We start from the raw sequence: 21,697 nt of genomic DNA on the forward strand, positions 1-21,697 counted from the left end.
TTCGGCAAAGTTGTAGCTGGGAAGTTTTCAAATGAGGTGAGTGTATTCACTTTTCCATAAAATGTTATGACGAAGAGATAGAGGGCTGAACACAAAAGATTGGCGTTTTCCATAGTAATCTCCATATAAACTTCAAATGGCGTGTGCACAGTCAAATTTCTTCCGAATCACTTCAAACTTTGGAAGGATGCTATTTACCATAATAAAAATCGTTTTAGCATAGGGGAGCTAAAATTTCAAAATTTGCATCACTCTAATGCAACATACATACACACAAAGCATGTATGGCAGGCCTGCCCAACGTACGGCCCGCGAAGAGCTCGGAGATCTTCCTCATAACTGGCCCTTTTGCTGCTCTACCAACTTGATATTAGAACATTTCAGGACTGATTGTTACAATTTTAGATTCTTTTATTTAAAGCTATTTTATTTTAAAGACTCTTAATATTAGCTTTTCGATCCTTCTATATTTACTTGGTGTACATAATTTAGAAAGCTTCCTTCAAAAAATAATGAACTTTTATGAGAAGTTAACACCAACAATCTTGCTAATAACTTTCTTAGCAATCAAGAAACAAACTGATTGTTCTATCCATTTCGAACAAATATTGTCAATTAAAGTTACACGGGTGGAAATCTGAATCCAAAAACAAGATTATGACTCATGATATCATGATTTCAGAGTGTTTTCAGCTTATGAAAATACACCATGATTTGAACTCATTATATCATGAGTCAGATTGCCGTAACGCAACACAAGTGTTATGTTTTTGTTGCTGGATTGCTCGGAATCATGAATCACCTGCCTAGAATCATGAGTCGCGCATCCGTTTGAGATCTACAACATTAAATAAAAAGAATAAAGCTATAACGGGATTCGAATCAAGAACCATTTGATTGAGAGTCCCGTATCATACCACAAAAATTTACCATGTTTTAAAAAAGGCGATCGAAAAGATCGTAATAAACGAACTGAATTTCACTGAATCAGAAGCATAGAAAATTTTATAAATTATTAGTCAAATTAATAGCCTATAAAATTTTATACAGAATTCACATATCAATTTCAAGGAAAACTCGGGGACGATTCTCACAAAAAATGTAGAGCAAGATTTTATTTGAAATCCCAGGAGGATTACACAAAGAAAGGTCTTCACATAATCGTTAATGAATTTCTTACAGAATCTGAGCAGAGCAGACTTCTTCATTTTATAGAACGACATTTTTAAATGTGTATATGGTTCGGTTCTGACGAAGTGCAGAAAACATTTTCCACAGAGTTCAATGCTTTATTCTCGCAAATTTAAGAAATTGTTTCTAAAAAAACAGGAAAGGATTCTCAAATAATGTTACATTAGATTCTGACAGAATCCTTCAAACAGGTTTGATTGAATTTTGAGAATGATTTGTATAAAATCCTGGACAACATACTCACAGCGTTCAAGGCAATTTTTTCAAAAGAATCCTGGTTTGGATTCTGCCGTAATCAGGAGCAGAATTATCACAGAACTTAAGGCAAAATTATCTCATCCATTTGCAATTTTTCCAAAAGAATTTTTAACATTTTGATTTGAATTTATTACCAAATTTTAAAATTGCTGTTTTAAAAAAAGTTTGGCCCGCCTCGCGATAATGTTTCTTAGATTTGGCCCTCGATTCAAAAAGGTTGGGCAGGCCTGATGTATGGCGTTGACGCTTTCTCTTCCAACAGCAGACGTCGTGACGCCAGTTGCGCGCGCTTTCTCTATTCTCGCAAACCAATGCGAGCGTCATGGGCAATTTCTCTCTCGGGTGCACAAATTGGAGTGAACCAAATTTTACCTATACAACGCCACTGTTGCTCTAGAAATGCCAATACAAATGCACATTCCTGCTGTGTCCATACACGCTATTTTCGTGCACAAGAAAGACTGCACGGCTGAAATGAACATTCTCTGCAATGGACCAATGCACGAGTTCACTATTTGACGTTTGAACGGTGCCGTGTTATTTATGTGGCCATAGTAACGAGTGAATATGGCACCGCTCAAACGTCAAATTAGTGAACTCGTGCATTGGTCCATGGACGAATGCACGGGTTCACTAATTTGACGTTTGAGCGGTGCCGAATTCACTGGTTGCCATGGTCACATAAATAACACGGCACCGCTAAAACGTCAAATAGTGAACCCGTGCATAGGTCCATACGATGGAGACGCATGGCAGTTTGTCTTGTTTGCTTTGCTGTTTTCGCTTGCTGGTTGAGCAAGACCATGGGAGGGAGAATCAAACGGTTTGTTCACTAAAGGCGATGCACCAATTGAAGGTGAAGAAATCAAACAACATTTTCAAGCAACTACACATTATGAATGTTGGAAGTATTGAGAATTATAATATATATATTAAATTTTTAAGTTTGAAATCTTTGACTGTGCAGTGCACCAAGTGCACCTTAGGACGAGACGCCACTGGATTTAAGAGAGAAGACCTCACATATAAAATGCCAACTTTTTTTGAAAATCCCACCAAGGGTTTTGCGTTCGTCCTTGTCATAGAAAACTCTGTGATAATCTAGTCCATGTTTCAGTAAGATTGTATTTGACCGATTTGGCCTTTTGTAGATATACTAGTAGCTCAAATGCGTTTGTGTATAATTAATTTAAAAATTCACCATTTCTCTTCCACACAGGTCTGGAGGAAATTCCGGTCCACAGCAAGGACGATGTCTACAAACTGTTGGCAAAGGGTCAGGAACGTCGCCGGACGGCATCCACCTTGATGAATGCGCAATCGTCCCGGTCGCACACAATCTTCTCGATCATCGTGCATATCAAAGAGAACGGCATGGATGGCGAGGAGCTGCTCAAAATCGGCAAACTGAATCTGGTCGATTTGGCCGGAAGTGAAAACATCACCAAAGCCGGCAACGAGAAAGGAATCCGGACCCGCGAATCGGTCAACATCAATCAGTCGCTGTTGACGCTGGGAAGGGTGATCACTGCCTTGGTCGAAAGGACACCGCACGTGCCTTATCGGGAGTCGAAGTTGACCCGATTGCTGCAGGAATCGTTGGGAGGTCGAACCAAAACGTCGATCATTGCGACTGTTTCGCCCGGACATAAAGACTTTGAGGAGACGATGAGCACTCTGGAGTATGCTCACCGGGCAAAGAACATCCAGAACAAGCCGGAGGCCAATCAGAAGCTTTCGAAGAAAACGGTCATCAAAGAATATACGGAAGAGATTGATCGTCTGAAGCGAGAGCTGTTGGCCACGAGAGACAAGAATGGAATCTACCTGCCAGAGGAGACCTACAACGAGATGGTGTACAAGTCGGAATCGACCACGAAGGAACTGAACGATAAGGTGGTACTGATTAAGGTGTTGAAGGAAGACTTGGCCAAGAAGGAGGCGATCTTCAAGGAAGTTAGCTTGAATCTGGTGGAGAAGGAGGAGATGCTGCGCCGTACGGAGGACACGCTGTGCCACACGAAGCACGAGTTGACCACGACCAAGCGCTTCCTGCACAAAACCAAGCGCCGTTATGCCGAGAAGAAGGTCGTTCTGGATCGACACATCAAAACCGAGGAAGCGCTGACCAACCAGGCGAAGGAGCTGATCGAAGTGGTTGAAACGGTCCAGCAGGATACGAATGGCTTACATGTAAGTTAGTGGGATTGAGATGTACTTTTGGGGCCCAGATAGCCGTAGCGGTAAACGCGCAGCTGTTCAGCAAGACCATGCTGAGGGTCGTCTTTTCGTAAAGGAAATTTTCTCGATTCCCAGGGCATATAGTATCTTCGTACCTGCCGCACGATATACACATGCAAAAATGGTCAATCGGCAAAGAAAGCTCTCAGTTAATAACTGTGGAAGTGCTCATAAGAACACTAATCTGAGAAGCAGGCTCTGTCCCAGTTGGGACGTAATGCCAGGTAATAAGAACGGCCAAGAAAAGTCAGTTTTGTTTGAGAAATGTTCACCTATTGGTATTGGTTCAAGAAAGCTTCTACTGAGAGCTTCGTTTGAAAAGCGATTAAATAGATATTTTCTTGTGGGGTTACCATCCGTCCTGATTTAGCAGGACATGTCCTGATTTTGATATTATTCTGAAACGTCCTGATTTATTTTTCATATTTCAAGTTTTGTCCTGCTTTTTCTTGCTTGGCGAACATAGTGGATGTCAAAGATATTCAGAACTATGAAAAGCTATGCTAATATCAAAACTATAGCAAGAACATTTAAGGCGAAGTAGGCCGTCATTGAAATTTGTACGCGTCGTTGATGATTGTTGCTAATTCTTCTCACGATTTCGAATCAAAGAAAATCAGTTGGTTTTGCACTGAGTCAGCTGAAAAAGTATCAGCATACTTCATGCATGTTAGCGCGAACAGTGATATTTTTTCAAGTCAAGACTGAGTTTTATCACTTTGAAATGCAAGCTGAAAAGTCATTATTGTTGCCAAAACGAATGACAGGCTACTTAGCCTTAACTGGTATCTATTCCAAAATCTATTATGAATTTTGTGGTTCAGAAATCGACTTCAACCGCATAGAAAGTTTCGGATGCGTTTCATATTATATCACAACAGCTTCAAGTTCAATCGGTGTTTGACGATTCTGATGTTGTTAACAAAATCATTTGGGCTCATGCTAAAACACAAGCTATCATCTTTGGTGTATTTTCACAAAATTCTGATGCTTTCGGAAACAAAGAGATCCCCGAAATTCCGATTGCTAGTGTCAGCACAGATGGTAGCAGGGTCTACCCCGTTTGGCATACAGTCGTTTGGCATAATGCCATTTGGCATAATGCCATTTGGCATAACGGTCGTTTGGCATAATTGCCATTTCGCATAATAGCCGTTTAGCATAATTGTGAAAAACATGAAATTTGATCAAATTTCTTCCATTAAGCAAAGAGGTGTTGATAAACTGCTCGTGATCGTACATTCCGTTGTCAGTTATTGATAAGGCATACTTCTCATATTCATTTTTCAAGGAAAACAATATAATAAAAGTAGATGAAAAAAACGAATTTAATTCCACTAGAGTTTGGGGTCGTCCATAAATGACGTAGCTTTTTAGGGGGGAGGGGGGGTCTCACGAATTTGTGACGATGTGTGACGAGGGGGAGGGAGGGGCCGTAGCTAGTGGACGTAGCATTTTGAATCACGTCGGTAAAATGAGAGGCGCTGAAAAAAATGACACGTAATTATTTTTTTTCAAGCTTCTTTTTTCTTTGTTTGACTTATAAAGTTGGGTTGATGATGATGATGATTCAGCTTCAACACATTCCTATGACAAGATTAAAAAAATTCAAAGAAATTTTTGATTTTCTGTATTGCAATCAAACAGATTTTTTTTAACACTTTAAATAATTATGTGAACATTATATTCATGTGTTAATCAATTAATTTATAAATATATAAATTGAAAGATAAATAAATTAATTAAAAATCAAGGCTTTAAAGACTTGGAAAACATTGTTTTAGTCCTATTCATATTTTCTGTTAAAGCTTATTTCTTTAAAAAACATGATTGCTCTGGCAAATATTACATTACATTAAAACAAGATATTAATTCCGTGTATTATGCTCTCAATGTTGCAGAAGATCTCCACCCAATCAACTCATCAATTTGTTTTGATATATCAATGCTCTTGATGGAATAGCCTGAACTAAACTTGATGGAAAAACCTGGACAACAGATTCGAGTGTTATCGAAATTGTTCTATCATTCAATTTTCATAATAACTCGGTAATTTGAAGAAAGATTATTTTTAGTATATAATTGTTGCGTTATAGGTTGTGTAAGATTATTTCAGTATGGGAATCGATAGTGAAGTTAATCAATCAATCCTCTAATATTACTAAATCAATACAGTACCAGAAAAACGGCCTAACTGACAAATGTAAACAAACTGAGTTTTATTCATCTAACAGTTTATTTGATAAATTTTAATCATATAATGCACATCGGTTCCTTAAAAATAATGTTTTTCACGAAATAATTAAGAAAAACATAAAGGCGCATTTGATTTTCTCTTTCGATTCGAAATTTGATGTCAATTTCGCCCATTTCCGCCCCCCCCCCCCCTGCGGTAACCGGGCGCATTTGAGATTGAGTGTGGCAGCAGGGCGCATTTCAAACTGAGTGTGCAGAAGGGCGATAGTGATAAAGGTTCGTGTGAGAGAGCGTAGCAGAACGGCGAAGCTGATGATAGTCAAACCAGAAGGACGAGGTCAAAAGGCGCAATCGCTGTTGTCAAACTGAAGAAGAAGAAAAACCGAGGGGCGCATCAGCTGAAATTTGTGATGAATGGCGCATGATGGATTTTTATTTATTTTAACATGTTTTTCATAATATGTAAATAAATTAAATGTTTTGCTACAAAAGTAATATTGTAATGGATCCTACAAAAATGCATCATGCGATTAAATCGATCGGAAACATAATATAGGATTAAAATTACATCCGCTAAACTTCAAACCGATTTTACTGAGAATGTATTAGTCTTCACATTCGCCCTAATTCTTACTCTGTATTGAAATGTCTTTTCAACATATTATAAAATCTATTGTACCCTAACTCGTTACTGAACCTATCAATACAATCAAAGATTTTTTCTTTTTTTATATCTTCAGCTGTAACCTAATTTTTCATGGTAACAACAGCAAAAGTAATACAATTTAGCAAACAACTTAAACAGGAAAAAGTTCATTCAAAACTGTTTTACAAATTACTTTTTTATTAATTATAATTAAATTTAAAATTATTCAATTAATAATTTTAATAATAATAAATTACTTTTGAGCGCTACTGCAAATCAAACATTTATTCGTTTGATTATCCTTACGGTTCAGTCAGTAATTAATATCAAAACATGTATTGAACTTCCGAATTCCATTATATTGTTTCAAACCTAAGGAAAACAAATAAAATAATTGTAGGGGGGGTTGCTTGATATGCTACGTATTTTCCAAGGGGGGGGGGGGTTATCAGCATTTGTGACAAAATGCTACGAGGGGGGAGGGGGTGTAAAAAATCAGTGAAAATGCTACGTCATTTATGGACGGTCCCTTTGTATCCTTTGACAGATACGAGTATTTCGACCTCAACTGTAAGGCCGTCTTCAGTGTCGTGTACTCGAGTCGAGTCTAGTACACGACACTGAAGACGGCCTTACAGTTGAGGTCGAAATACGCGTATCTGTCAAAGGATACAAACTCTAGTGGAATTAAATGGTATAGTACTAAATTCGGTTTTTTCATCTACTTATAGGTATTCTACTAACCAGCTCGATGATTTATTATCAATATAATAAAGCTTTTTTTGGAATTGCATCATAAGTAACATTGTGTCCGGAATATTATAGCAAATTTTTACAAAAATGTGGCCAACGCCAAAGATATGTCATGCTATTTAAAAAAAGAAGGAACATGATATTTTATGACGCATTTTATGGTCCCAGATATTACTTTACCTTTGCAGTATCTTGTGTTTTAAATTATGCCAAACAACCATTATGCCAAACGACTATTATGCCAAACAACTGTTATGCCAAACGACTATTATGCCAAACGACTGTATGCCAAACGGCATTATGCCAAATGGCATTTTCTCATTCTTTTGTCACATTTTTGGAACTCAAAGAAATATCAAATTAGAAAGCTTGTGCGATTGTTGCCACCTTTGAGGATGTTCTCAAAAAGCACAATTCGCTATTTTAATGAAAACTGTTTTCCTATATTGGGTGTATTATCACTGCGATCATTTGGTTGATCTTTCAGTGGAGTTAATGTTTATATACATTAGCTCCACTGAAAGATCAACCAAATTGCCAATTATCGAATGTCTCTCAGGATCGTGTTAAAAAAACTGTTTTGTAAACCATGCGGCATATTCTCGCATTATCTTTAATAAATCGCCGAAAAAGCAACAATTCACAGATGAACAATTGACCCTACTCAACAAAGGACTGACCTACGCTATACCAGCAAAACCTGACACGACACAAACAGTCATAGACATTGAAACAGCAATCAACACTTATAATCTACAGACTTCACAAATCCAAGAAATCAGAACACACACCGCCAACATTATCCGCAACACGAACACTACACCCCTAAACAAGGAACACAACATAATTAAACAACTCAACACAAAACCGGTTTTCTATTTAAGAGCAGATAAAGGTAATTCGACTGTAATTTTTGATAAATCTAAATACGAAGAAATAATGCAGAACAAAATCCAACATGGACCTTACCGTGTTCAAAGAACTGATCCTCTTCCAGGAATGGTAAGACGTGTTGACAAAGCGTTAAAAGAAGCAAAACCGGTTTTGGGTAATGTTGTAAACTCACTGAAGGAATCTAACCCTTCATTGCCAAGAATTAAAGGACTTCCTAAAGTTCATAAACCTGGTAATGAAATGCGTGAGATTGTTTCAGCTATTGGATCACCCACCCACAAGATTGCAAAGTATTTAGTCCAGAAATTCCAAAATTTTCAAAAAAAAATTCATAGTAAAACAGTTAAAAATTCCAAACATTTTACAGAAGTAATTGAAAATCTAAAAATAGCCGATGATGAAGTTTTGGTTTCTTTTGATGTCAAATCTTTATTCCCTAGCATTCCTGTTAAAGAGGCCATAAGCCTATTAGAAGATTGGCTACTTAGTCAATATGAAGGTACAGATTGGATAAAACAAGTACGTACATATATTAAATTAACTAAACTTTGCATAGAGATGAAACTTATAAACAGTTCAATGGAGCCCCAATGGGAAACCCTCTTTCTCCATTTTTAAGTGAGATTTTTATGGCAAATTTAGAGAAACGAGTTTTCAGCATAGTTAAAAAACACACCTTACCCCAAACTTTAGAAACAATTAATAAGGCTCACAAAAACATTGAATTTACTTACGAAGTGGAACAGGATAACAAATTGCCTTTCTTGGACTTACTTATTGTAAAAGAACACTCATCACTTACATTTGAAATCTATAGAAAACCAACTAACACTCAACGTATTATTCCAAACACATCAAATCACTCACACCAACACAAAATGTCTTCCTTCAATCACATGATACATCGAATGCTAACAATCCCCCTCAGTGAAACTGGTAGAATAAAGGAACTCAACTACATTTTTGAAACAGGACAATTAAACGGTTACACAAGACAATCAATACAACAACTCATTGACAAAAGAACACGAAAACAACACAAACGTTCACTTACTACTCTGACACAAGAACAACCAACACTCAAACGTATAGCCGTCAATTACAACGATGAAACAAAAAAGCTACGCCCAATCCTACGAAAGTTTGGTTTCGAGTTAGTTTTTACCAGTAGAAACAACCAACTCCAAACTCTCCTAGGTTCAACGAAAGATCCAATTGACAGTTTATATAAATCAGGCGTTTACCAAATTACATGCGACCACTGCAATAAAATTTACATAGGACAAACAAAACGGACTCTCAATACACGTTTTAAAGAACACGTAGCAGAAGTTACTAAAGCACACAAAGACACAGAAAAAGGACATGTGCGCCATTTCAAATCAAAAGTTGCAGAACATATTTACAATGAACAACATTTCCTTAACACAAAAAATATCAAACTCTTACGACATATTTCAAATCCTTGGAAGCTTGACGTAGCGGAAAGCATAGAAATTTTCAAACAAAACAACAATAAATTACTAAACAAAGATCAAGGAAATGGGTACTCTTGGCTGTTTAAACTTATACCTAACCTTCACACACACAGTACATAAACACATTAATTGACCACCTGCCAAACAAGCAGGAATTTCTAATTTTGACAATCCTTTCATTTGATTAGGTACACAATTAAAAAATGACCCCCTGTATACGATTACAGGTAGAATCTAGTTCTAACATACCACACACTTTTTTCTAGTATAAAACCATGCGATGTTCTCTTCAAGTCGAGCACTCGACACTGAAGAAGTCTGCAAGTCGCAGACGAAATAGGCCTATCTGTCAAGATAAGCAACACATATTAGAGTTTAAAGGTATTTGCTCGCCTTACAAGTGATTTTAGTATTTTATTTTTTGTTTGCAAAAGTGAAGTGTTAAAGTTCAATTTGTAGTTTTAAACATACTCTAATAATCCCTCCCCTAAATTTAATATAAAAAGCGTAGGGTAGATTTTTTAATAGTTTTTCATGTAAAAAATATTTTTTCAGATTTTTAAATTTTGTCTGAAAAGCTCAAGCTTTTATTCCATAAAAAAGATTGGAAATCGGTTGAGCTGTTCAAAAGTTATGTTATATTTTTAAATAAAAAATCTACAGAGACCTACAGTGTGTGCCGATGAAAAATGACTGATTTTTATTTTCAAAATAATATATCTCAAAAACTAAAAAACATACATCGCTGAAAATTTGACAGTAAACTAAAAATTAAAGAAAAAAATATAACAGCAATAGCCCCTTTGGTCCCGAGGCCTTCAAAATGCGAAAAAACAGAAATTATTGCTTGTTTTAATTATGAATCGTGGTTTACGGCTAACCAGCCGAGTGGAAGTTTGACAACTAGCTAAACATTACATATAATTTGCAATTCTCAGTGAGAATCGAACTCACGACTCCCCGATCTCTAGTTGGGGCGCGTTAACCATTACGCCATGAGGGGTCGTGAGTTCGATTCTCACTGAGAAGACGTGTAACTTTTTCGCAAATCTTCACATCAATTTGTCCATCTAATCCAATTGCAAATTATATGTAATGTTTAGATTTTCGGTAGTTGAGAAATTATTGTTTTTTTTTTTCAAGTAAAAAAACATTTTTTGTAAAATTTTATATTTTTCCTGAAAAGTCAAAATCTTTAGCTTTCATTTAGATTAAAAATAGATCGAACGGTTCAAAAGTTATAATGTTTTTAAAATAAAAATTTGGCAAAATCGTGATTTTTCTGGTCACCCTATTTTGGAAATGGTCGCCCTAATAAAAAAAAAAAAAAAACAAAAACACGTATATCCTTATTTCGGATAAGGAACAAAATAGCAAGTTTTCACGGAATTCGGTGACCCACTAGATCGGTTTTTCATGGAATGGCTGATGAGTCATGTTTGGAATTTGAGACAAAATGGTATTAGCACAGAAAAAATGCAAAAAGTCCTAATTTTTAATCTCTAGGAAATGGTCACCTTATTTTCTTGACTATTTCAATGAACATTATTTCTCATTTATCAACACATCATTTTATGGGTACGCCACTATATGATATCAAATCGCATACCATTTCAGGACACGATCGACAGGAGAAAAGAGACGGATCAAAAGAACCAAACGGTTTGCGAACAGTTTGTTGATCAGCTGAAAAATCGCATGAAAGCAATGGAGGGCAATGTGACCAATCTCACCCAAAGCTGTCATCAAATTTCTTCTACGATCGTCAGCGATTGGGGTAAGTTCAACACCAAGGTTCAAGCTGAATGAACATGTTACAGCTTTTGATTCTTCTTCTAGACAAATATCTCTCGAAACAGGACGCCCTCCAGCAGAAAGTGCGCGGGAAAATATCCGAACTAGAATCCCTATCCGCTAGCATAACATCAAAGAACTCCTCCTTGCTGACATCTTTCCGCGATGGCCACTCCCAGTGGAGTGCGGAGCAAATGGCTTTAGCTAAATCGTCCTCCGATGCAAACGAACGAGCGTTGGAATCGCTGCGCATGACCATCACGGCCAACGTCCAGGCACTGAAGAAAACGCTTGCCGAACAGGACGACCAACAGAAGGCGCTACTGCTGGCCACGTGGCAAGCATGCAGGACAAGCGAAGAGCGCAACTTGCAGTTCTGTTCGTCCCTTAAAGGCATCCTCCAAGACATGAACCAACTGGTCGGTAGATTCGGAGAAAGCCAAAGTCGAATCGAGGACTTCGTCGTATCGTCAAAGAAAGCCCACGAAGGGCGGATGGCCCTTCTGATGTCGATGTGCGAAGAGATTCGCGCCGAGCAAGCCTGTTTGGACCGACTTCGGGAAGTCGGTCAAGAGGTTGGCCAAACGAAGACTTCCGTCGAGGAGATTATCGAAAACGCCAGAGTCGTAGTCGACAAGAATGTCGAAGCTTCCCGAGTAGACCTCGACCAGTTAGAACGTAACACACAGCAAGTGGACGAGATTCGTCAGGAGCATAAGGCAATCATTGAAGGTCGTCTACAAAACAACGTTCTCGTTCCGGTAGAATCGTCCTGCGGACAGATGAAGGAAGCAATCAATCAGCAAACCACCGTACTTCGAAGCTTCGCAGAAGCTTCCAACGAGCGATGGTCGCAGTTCGTGTCCGATTTCGAGCAGCACCAGTCGAAATCCACCGCCACTCACTCCGCCCAGACACTTGCCCTACAGGACAAAATAAACTCCGAAGCGGTCACGCAGTCCGAGTTCCGCCACACAACGATTGCGCTGAACAAGCAACTGCAGAGAAACATCACCTCCTACCAGAAGCAAACCAACGCCAATCTGGGTGAACTGACCGAGCAAGTGGATCGGTTCCATCGGGAGGAACTGACGCTGTATCAACCCACGGGCCAAACTCCGGTCCGGAAGAACGTCAACTATCCGAAGGATATTCCGATGACGTCACCACACGACAGGATAATCCGGCGGTTCTGGCGCGAGCGGGGCATGGCCGAACTGGATCTTTCCACGACGATCACGGAGGTAAGTGGGTTCAAACTAATTGGGCAGAAGCAACTAACTACACAATTAAAAATATCTTAGCCAAGTTTTTCGTAATGCTTTCATTTGATTTGGGCTCTCGCCTAGGCATTGCATAGACAAACGCTGTGTTTAGATGGTCATCTAATTATTCTAGTGGTGCGCTTTGCGAAAGAGGGTCACGTGATTGAGTTGAAATTGAATTCAGATTGTCTTCTGCGTCGATATGCGTCGTGGCATAGTGGCAACGTGAGTTTAATTCTCACTGAAAATACATGTAACTTAATCGCAAATTTCACTTCAATCTGCCAATTAAATCCAATTGCAAAATATATATAACGTCTAGATTTTCGCTAGTTGTTAAAACTTCCAACACGCATGAGCTGGGAACAACTTTAATAGTGATGGTAGCTCGAACGCAAGGACAACCGCTGCCCAAGCCACGACGTCAAGATCATCATGGGAGATTTGTACGCTCAGGTTGGCCAGGAAGAGGAGCTCAGACCGACAATTGGAAAGTTCAGCGCTCCCCGGCTGACAAACGAAAACGGCCTACGACTGATAGATTCGCCGCCTCCAAGAACATGGCCATTCGTAGAAACTACTTTCAGCATAGCCTCCTGTATCGGTACACTCGTAGATCACCACAGCAGACTGAATCACAAATCGACCACGTTTTGATCGATGGACGGCACATCTCCAATATAACTGGCAGTAGAACATAACGCTTGACTTTCATCACTATCTGATGTCAGTGAAACTGCGCCCAAAACTATCCGTCATCGACAATGTACGTATCGACGCCCGCCTCAGTATAACCTAGCGCGACTGACACAACAAAACGCTCAGCATGTCAAGGTAGCGTTGTGGGAAAAGGGCGAGCTTGATGAAGCCCCTTTTGAGGACTGCTGGAGTAGCATAAAAGCAGCCATCAACAACGCAGCCGAGTTCATCGTTGGGTACGTGGAATGGATGATAATATTATGTTACGATTGGTTCGACGAAGAATGCAGGCAGGTTTTGGAAGAGAAGAATGAAAAGTGAAAAGTGCAGCGATATAGAAGAAAACGAAAGCAGTTCACAAGAAACGCAAAAGTTTGCAACCAGTGTCAGTGTAATGTCTAGTGTTGATGAGATTTGTCGTGTGCAGTGTCGTAAATGGGGATTTTTTTTATTACCGTACGGGTTTGGGCCGAAGGGTCTCAGATTTTCATGAAACTTTTTCCACACGCAGGGCTCATGGATATATGAATAAAAAAAAAATTGAGAAAATTTCAGGGTCGCCTATTTTTCCGGAAAACTAAGGTGGAAATTTTTTGTTTTCTCTTGACACTACTTACTTTGAAAAATCATAACTCAAGAACGAAGCATCGTAGAAACAAAGTTTTTATATGAAAATTTAAGCAAATTTTCTCAAAATCCAAAAAAAAAATATGAACTGGAAAAAGTTTTCCACAAAATTTTTCACCGTTGGGAAAATTCGTAGAGAAAAGCCAGAAAAACTATGCCCGAACTCGTGGAAAATTTTCAAAAAAATATTTTCGAGAAGGTAATTTTATAAGCTTTAATCACTGAAATTTTTGGAATGCACTTTTTTTTCGTTTTTGAGTTATGGCCAATTTTGTGAAAAATGTCCAGATGTGCCATATAAGACTTTTCTTTGAAAAATCATAACTCAAGAACGAAACATTGTAGAAACAAAGTTTTTATATGAAAATGTAAGCAAATTTTCTCAGAAATCAAAAAAAAAATATGAACTGGAAAAAGTTTTCCACAAAATTTTCCACCGTTGGGGAAATTCATAAAGAAAAGCTGGAAAATCTATGCCCGAACTCGCGGAAATTTTTAATGAAATATTTTGAAGAAAGAAACTTTATAAACTTCAATTCTGGTAACTTTTAGGATGTACTTTTCTTTAGTTCCTGAGTTATGGTCAATTTTGTAAAAAATGCAAAGATTTGCCATTCATGCCTTTTCGTTTAAAAATCATGACTCAAGACTCATCATGACTTGTCGAACCGGATTCAAATTATCTCAAAGATATGAAATTTTTGAAATGGAATCAGTTTCCCAGGGCATTTTTCACTGTTTATGAAAACAAATAATGAAAACCCGATTAGCTATTCCAGCTTTCAAACAAAGTATATTTGAAAAGAGCGGTCAATAAGATCCAATCCTACAATATTTTTCAATACGCTCATTTTTCGTTCCTAAAACATGATCAAATATTGCTAGGATGAGCTGTTTGAACCATATATTTACAAATTTATAAGTTCATAAACAAAATTTCTTGAGAACGAAACTACATAGAAACAAAGTTTTCTTCAATCAGAATTTTTTCCTGTTAGGTAACTACAAAATTGACAGTTTAATAAATGGGTAGACAATATGACAAATAGCTATTTACCAATTCAAGTTTAAAGCGTTGAAATGGCTTGAGAATCATAAGTTTACCAAAAACTAACAAAGAGCAGTGAGAAAGTGCAAGTGTTGTCTATCAGCTGTATATTTCTCGTTATTAATTTTTGGAAAGTGAAAAAAGTTTTCCCGAAGCTGTTGAAATGGACAAAGTTCAATATTACGAATACAATTCTTTATGCTGTAACCCCTTCGGACTGGACGGCCACAAATCAGTAAGGACAAATCTACGATCGATCGGCCAAGGCCTCATCAGTAAGCTTCATTCGAATGGAGTTCGGTGGATTACGGAAAAGATGAAAATTTACGTGAAGTGCTCCATTACCGGTGACCAGAAGGCTCTCGTAACAGATCTTCCAGAAGCAATAGCGTTTGAGGAACAAGTTTCACCACTATTTTCGTTGGTGTCGCCAAAGGAAACTCCTTCCTCGGGTGAGTCAGTTGGTACTATAAATAATGTACAAAAAATACAAGAGCTTGCTAAATTCTTGGAAATTTCTTTTCAAGTAAAATCTTCACGTTTGGATGCTTCTAGTAGTAACTATCGTAATGCTTCTATGGACGAAATGTTCAATCAAATTTGGTTTCCGCCTAATATTGTCGATGTTACAGAGGATTTTAATTCCGTTTTATTAAATTTGAACTCAGCTGTTACAAAAGCCGAACCTGACAAGCAAATTGAACTTCTAAAATTACTTCCTAGGAATTGGTCATATTCCAAAGTGAAAGCTCATTTTGACGTGTCTCAACACGTTATCACTGAATCAAAAAAATACAATATAGGGATTCAACCACAGTTCGTGTTTAGACTCAGAGCAAGTCGGTCGATAGTGTCTATAGCGGAGTGTATTAATCGTGCTGTGTAGCTGAGACTACAGTAAACCCTGCTTTCCTCTTGTTCACTTGAACAATAGGCGACCTTCAACTAATCGGAAACAACGGAATATAGGAAAAATGGAAGAAGCGCGTGCAAATTCCATGCGAATTCACTTTGGCCCTGGAAAAAAGGAACCAACCGATCATGAAATTTTTCATTTCATGAAGGTCAAGATGAGTCTAAGTCCGGCTACTCTGCTTTCGATGTACAAGGACCCGAAGGAAAACTGCGTTTTCATCAAGTTCAAGACGGAAGAACAACTGAAGGCTGCTTTACTGCGGCTACCATCGGCGATGGATTTCGATTACAGCAAGTATGAGTCAACAAGGGTCACGTTTTCTGCAGCGTCAACCGTATTCAGGTATGTCCGGATTTTCAATCTCCCCCCGGAGATCGACGATAGAGAAATCTCTTCAGTGCTTTCCAAATATGGAGTAATTCAAAGAATGGTGCGAGAGAAATACGGAGCAGAGACGGGATTCCCGATATGGACATCCGTGCGAGGCGTACACATGGAGATCAAAAGCGATATCCCAGCGTCGATACACGTGCGGAACTTCCAAGCACGTGTATTCTACGAAGGACTGCAAAATAAGTGTTTTCTTTGCGGCAGTATGGAGCATCGGAAGGCGAATTGTCCGAAACGAGTGAGCATCAACCACAGGTTGGATGTGACCAGCGTGGCATCGGAAAATACAAGGACATCGGAACCTTCAACAAGTTCGGAGAGGCATTCTAGTGCGATAGGCGAAACCGCTGTACCATCGTTCAGTGAAATTGCAGCTGGACGTTGGCGGTCTCGGTCTGTGAAGACAAAGGTTCCAGAAAACAATGAAGGTATGGTCGTTTTGAACAAGCTGTTAGCGGCTGGCGAAGAGAAATCTGTAACGGCGGTGAGTAGTACGGTGAGTGCTATTCTAACGAGTGACCAATTAAGTGTATGCGTGGAAGCTATGAACGATAGCTCTACCAAAGAACGAAACGTTGAAGCAGTAGCGGAACTCTCTGAGGTGGTCGATAGTGGTAGTATCACTCCAGATGCAGCCGCTGGTCACTCTGCAATAGAGGTGAGTGAGATGGAGGTAGGTGAATTCCAGATGGTAGGGAAAAATAAGAAGCGTGGCCGCACTTTGAGCAAGAAGGATAGTAGGTCGGCATCCGAGACGTCACCAGATTCGGACAAAGGTGATGTGCAATCGATCAAATCACAATCATCTGGGATAGGAGTGAGTCAAGGAATCCTCACTAGAGGAAGATCAAAGAAAATCATAATTGATGGCAATGAAAAACGTGAATGTAGTGTATAAAAATGTATATTTCTCTTTGTTTAACCTCTCAGGCTTCTAAGGAAGTCTGTTAGTTTTTTGCGATAGATCAGTAATTTGACTATCAATACTAGTTTTAAGATCCAGGATGAATCATATTTTGAAAATTGCAACGGTCAATCTGAACAGTACGACAACAGTAGTGAATCAAAATTTATTAAGAGATTTTATCTGGAATCATGATATCGATTTAGTATTCCTGCAGGAGCTTTGTTATGAAAACTTTTCGTTTCTTCCATCTCATTTCGCTGTAGTTAATATTAGTGAACATGGTATGGGTACTGGAATACTTTTGAGGAAATTGTTTGATTTTGAAAATGTGATTCTAGATCCTAATGGACGAATATCTTCTATTGTAATTAACAAAATTAATTACATCAACATTTATGCTTTCGCTGGAACTAACAGAAAAAAAGAACGGGAAGATTTATTTGTAAATGGTTTAGCGGTCCACTTGAGTAAATCTGGAGTTTCGTATTCGGTTCTTGGTGGAGACTTTAATTGTATTCTTGAACGGTCAGATTCTACAGGAATTTTCAATGATTCAGCTGGTCTCAGGCGCTTGGTGGAATCCTTCCAATGGAAGGATATTTTGAAGGAATTGAAACAGAATCAATTTACATTTCACAGATCTGGATCAGCATCTCGATTAGACCGATTTTACGGTCCTGTGGGATTCGTAGAATCAGTTTTGAGTGCCGAAACTCTATCTATTCCATTCTCTGATCATTGCGCGGTTATATTAAAGGTAAAGGTGGACCCAAACAGTCTTCCTATCAAAGGTAAAGGCTATTGGAAGATTAATTCGGTATTTCTGAAGGACGAATCGGTTTGTAATGATTTTTCTGTGAAATATAACTCCTGGAAGGCATTTTCGTCATATTGCGCTAGCAGAAATAATTGGTGGAATTCAGTAGTGAAAAGTAAAACAAAACAATTTTTCAAATCTGAAAGCTGGTGTAGAAATCGAAGAACACATCAAGAAAAATCCTATTTTTATTCAGTTTTAAATAATTTGCATAACAGGCGATGTCTTGGTGAAGACGTTTTAAAGGACATGAAAATAGTGAAATCTAGGCTATTAGAGATTGAGCATGATAGGATGAAGTATTTCTGCAGTACAATTCAGGATCATTCTATAACTCAGAAGGAAACAATAAGTATATTTCAAATTTCTGCCCAGATTCAAAGGAATTCTAAAACAGGTAACTTAAGACTTTTAGACGGGAATGTAATTACAGGTGATGTTGGTAAGTTAAAGCAAATAATCAATGGATATTTTTCAGAACAATTTGAAAAAGCTGGTTCGAACAATATATCTCTCAATTTGGAAGAGGATCCTTTAAACAATGTTACCAAACATCTGACAGTTCAACAGCAAAGAGAATTAGTTAAACCAATTACGATAGAGGAAATGTATAATACTTTAAAATTATGCAAGAAAAAGAAAAGCCCAGGTCCAGATGGATTAAATTACGAGTTTTATTTACAAAACTTTGATACGGTAAAGGAAGATCTATTAAAAGTTTTCAATGATTATTTGTCTGGAGTTGACCACCCTCCGAGAGAATTTTCAGCTGGTATAATTACATTGATACACAAAAGTGGTAGCAAACACATTTTAGATAATTACAGGCCTATTAGTCTTTTGAATTGTGATTATAAGTTGTTCACTAAGATAATAGCAAATCGTGTATTATTTTTCTTAGCAGATTTAGTGAGCGCTGGACAGTCAGCATGCTTACCGCAAAAATCATGTACTGATAATCTGAAAGACATTCGTAGAATTATACTTCGTGCTAATGATACTTTGAAATTCAAAGGTGCATTGGTGAGTGTTGATCTTCAAAAAGCGTTTGACAAAGTTGACCACGATTATCTTTGGAAAGTTTTGAAAAAATTTAATTTCCCAGACGTATTCATTGAGTGCGTAAAAAACTTATACAGAAGCGCGTCTTCTAAAGTTCAATTCAATGGTTTTCTGTCAAACGATATTAACATAAATTCATCTGTCAGGCAAGGATGCCCACTCAGCATGATTTTATTTGTATTATATATAGAACCACTACTCTGTAAATTAAATGATAGCATATCAGGTGTCCTTATTTACGATAAGTTCATCAAAACGATTGCTTATGCTGACGACATTAATATTTTCATAAGAAACGACGAAGAGTTTGATTTGCTTGTTCAAATTTTGCGCTCCTTTGAATCGTTTGGGAAGATTAAAATGAATACTAGTAAATCTGCTTATATGAGAATCAATAAATGCGTTTTAGGCCCACAACAGATTCCAGAAGTAAATCATCTCAAAATTTTGGGAATAGAGTTTTCATCTAAGATTAGTTCAATTATAAATTCTAACTACGACAGAATAATACAAAGTGTAAAGCGAATGTTACAGGTACACAGTGTGAGGAACTTGAATTTATGGGAGAAAAGCTGGTTGATTAATTCCTTCGTACTTTCGAAATTTTGGTACTTGGCCCAGGTTTTTCCTCCTGCAAAAAAGCACATAGCTGAAATCAAATGCTGTGTGGGTCAATTTCTATGGAAAGGATTCATATTTAAAACCAATAGAGAACAGCTTTATTTAGATTATGATCAGGGTGGGCTGCGGTTAGTAGACCCAGAAACGAAAACAAAGTCTCTTTTTATTAAAAATGCAATAGACTGGGGAAATAATGATACATCAGAAGAATACATAATACATAAATTGAAACCCCAAAATTTGCCTCTCGCTATTAAGGATTTAATTGTTGAAATTCGAAAGATTAAGGATATGCCCAATATCACTACTACCGCCTTGATTTACAGACATTATATCTCACAGAAAAATATTGTTCCAGCTGTTAAAATTGAATATCCTATGATTAGCTGGGAGATTGTATGGAGAAACCTGAATTTTAATTTTATCTGTTCTGACGACAAAGCTACGTGTTTCGCATTCTGGAATAATATTATATCTAATAAGGAAAAACTTGTTGCCTATAACATTGGAAGGATTGAAAGTAGCGCCTGCGACCAGTGTTCGCGCTCCGATAATAATGTTCACAGATTGGAACAATGTCCCCCAGCCCAGATTATCTCAAATTGGACAAAAACGACAATTTTGAAACATTGTGAAATAAGGTTGCAGAACTTAGAAGATATTCTCCATTACGAAATAGATAATTCAAAGAAAAATGAAAATGCGGCTTTATGGTTAGCAGTCAAAGCAATCGCTTTCAATCTGAAACGGTACCCACAGCCTAGTTTGTATTTGTTTAAGAAAGAAATCCGTGAATTGAGATGGGAAAATAGAGAGTTTTTCAACCGTTGCTTTGGAAAGTACATAAATGTAAGCTAGGGCTCAGAAACTTATTGAACAAGCAAAAAGCAAACCTGTTATTATTAAGTATTATAATGTAATACTCTGTTATCAATAAAAAAAAAAAAAAAAAAAAAAAAAAAACCACTTTCAAAAGTAGGACGACCCTCGCATGGATCAGATGTCCAGGACATAGTTTCAAATTTTTACCTAAGGGATGATATCAGTCGACCATTTCCTGGCTTGAAAGATACCATATCTATTAAGTTACCCAATGGAGTGCGCCAAAATGTTCAAAAACGCCTTTTGCTTGACCCTTTGGATACTTTATATAAACAATATTTGGAAACCTGTAAGAGTGAACAGGAATCTGTCTCATTCACATCGTTCTGGAAACTTAAACCAAAACAATGTGTTTATACAAAGGATTCATCGGCCATGAATGTTTTTGTTTGCATGATACATGAGAATATGAGGGGCCTATTTTGTAAATCGAGCAGATTCATGTGACTCGTCTGTATTCATTGTCGAAGCATGCATATTTCAGATGTCACCCGTCGACTGCCATAGTTATCCAGTCACATAGAGTGACAACTGTCGAAAAACTCGAGTGACAGAGCTGAGTCGAGCGAATTTTTCGGTCGACAGTGACTCCAGTCGAGTCATTTTGATCGACTCGACTTATAAAATAGACCCCTGAAATTCATGGTTGATGCATTGAAAAAACTAATTGCTTTGAAGTTCATAATACAGAAAAAAATCTTAACACCTTTTTGATTAGTCAAATGATATGTCCAGATAGTACAGATGATTGTTACTTGAGGTCCTGTGAGGATTGTAAATTAAAGAAATTATATTTTGTTGCCAATCGCTTAGATGAAAGCAACGTTGAAGAAGTTAAGTATTGTTTTTGGATTATTTCTCCTCGTTGTGAAATTATCAACAAAGAGGAAAATGTTAATGATTTTATAGAAAACTTGAAAAATCTCACAGAGAAGTTCTGAGAAGAATCCCTTGGAATGGAAAAGAAACAGTATTTTCAGCTTTGCTTAACGGTGTAATGTTTCATGAAAAA

At 37.7% G+C, this 21,697-nt stretch overlaps 1 protein-coding gene across 1 annotated transcript in view; it reads left to right on the forward strand.

Moving 5' to 3' along the window:
• LOC5563731 (kinesin-like protein Klp61F) overlaps positions 1-21,697 on the forward strand; it is a 43,554-nt gene that overhangs the window by 10,758 nt on the left and 11,099 nt on the right. The window contains 3 exon segments of the mRNA XM_001647972.2: positions 2,669-3,642; positions 11,275-11,434; positions 11,497-12,695. Coding sequence (XP_001648022.2) covers positions 2,669-3,642; positions 11,275-11,434; positions 11,497-12,695 — 2,333 coding nt within the window.

The sequence above is a fragment of the Aedes aegypti genome, chromosome 2 (genome assembly GCF_002204515.2).
Source record: "Aedes aegypti strain LVP_AGWG chromosome 2, AaegL5.0 Primary Assembly, whole genome shotgun sequence".
Taxonomy (NCBI): Eukaryota; Metazoa; Arthropoda; class Insecta; order Diptera; family Culicidae; genus Aedes; species Aedes aegypti.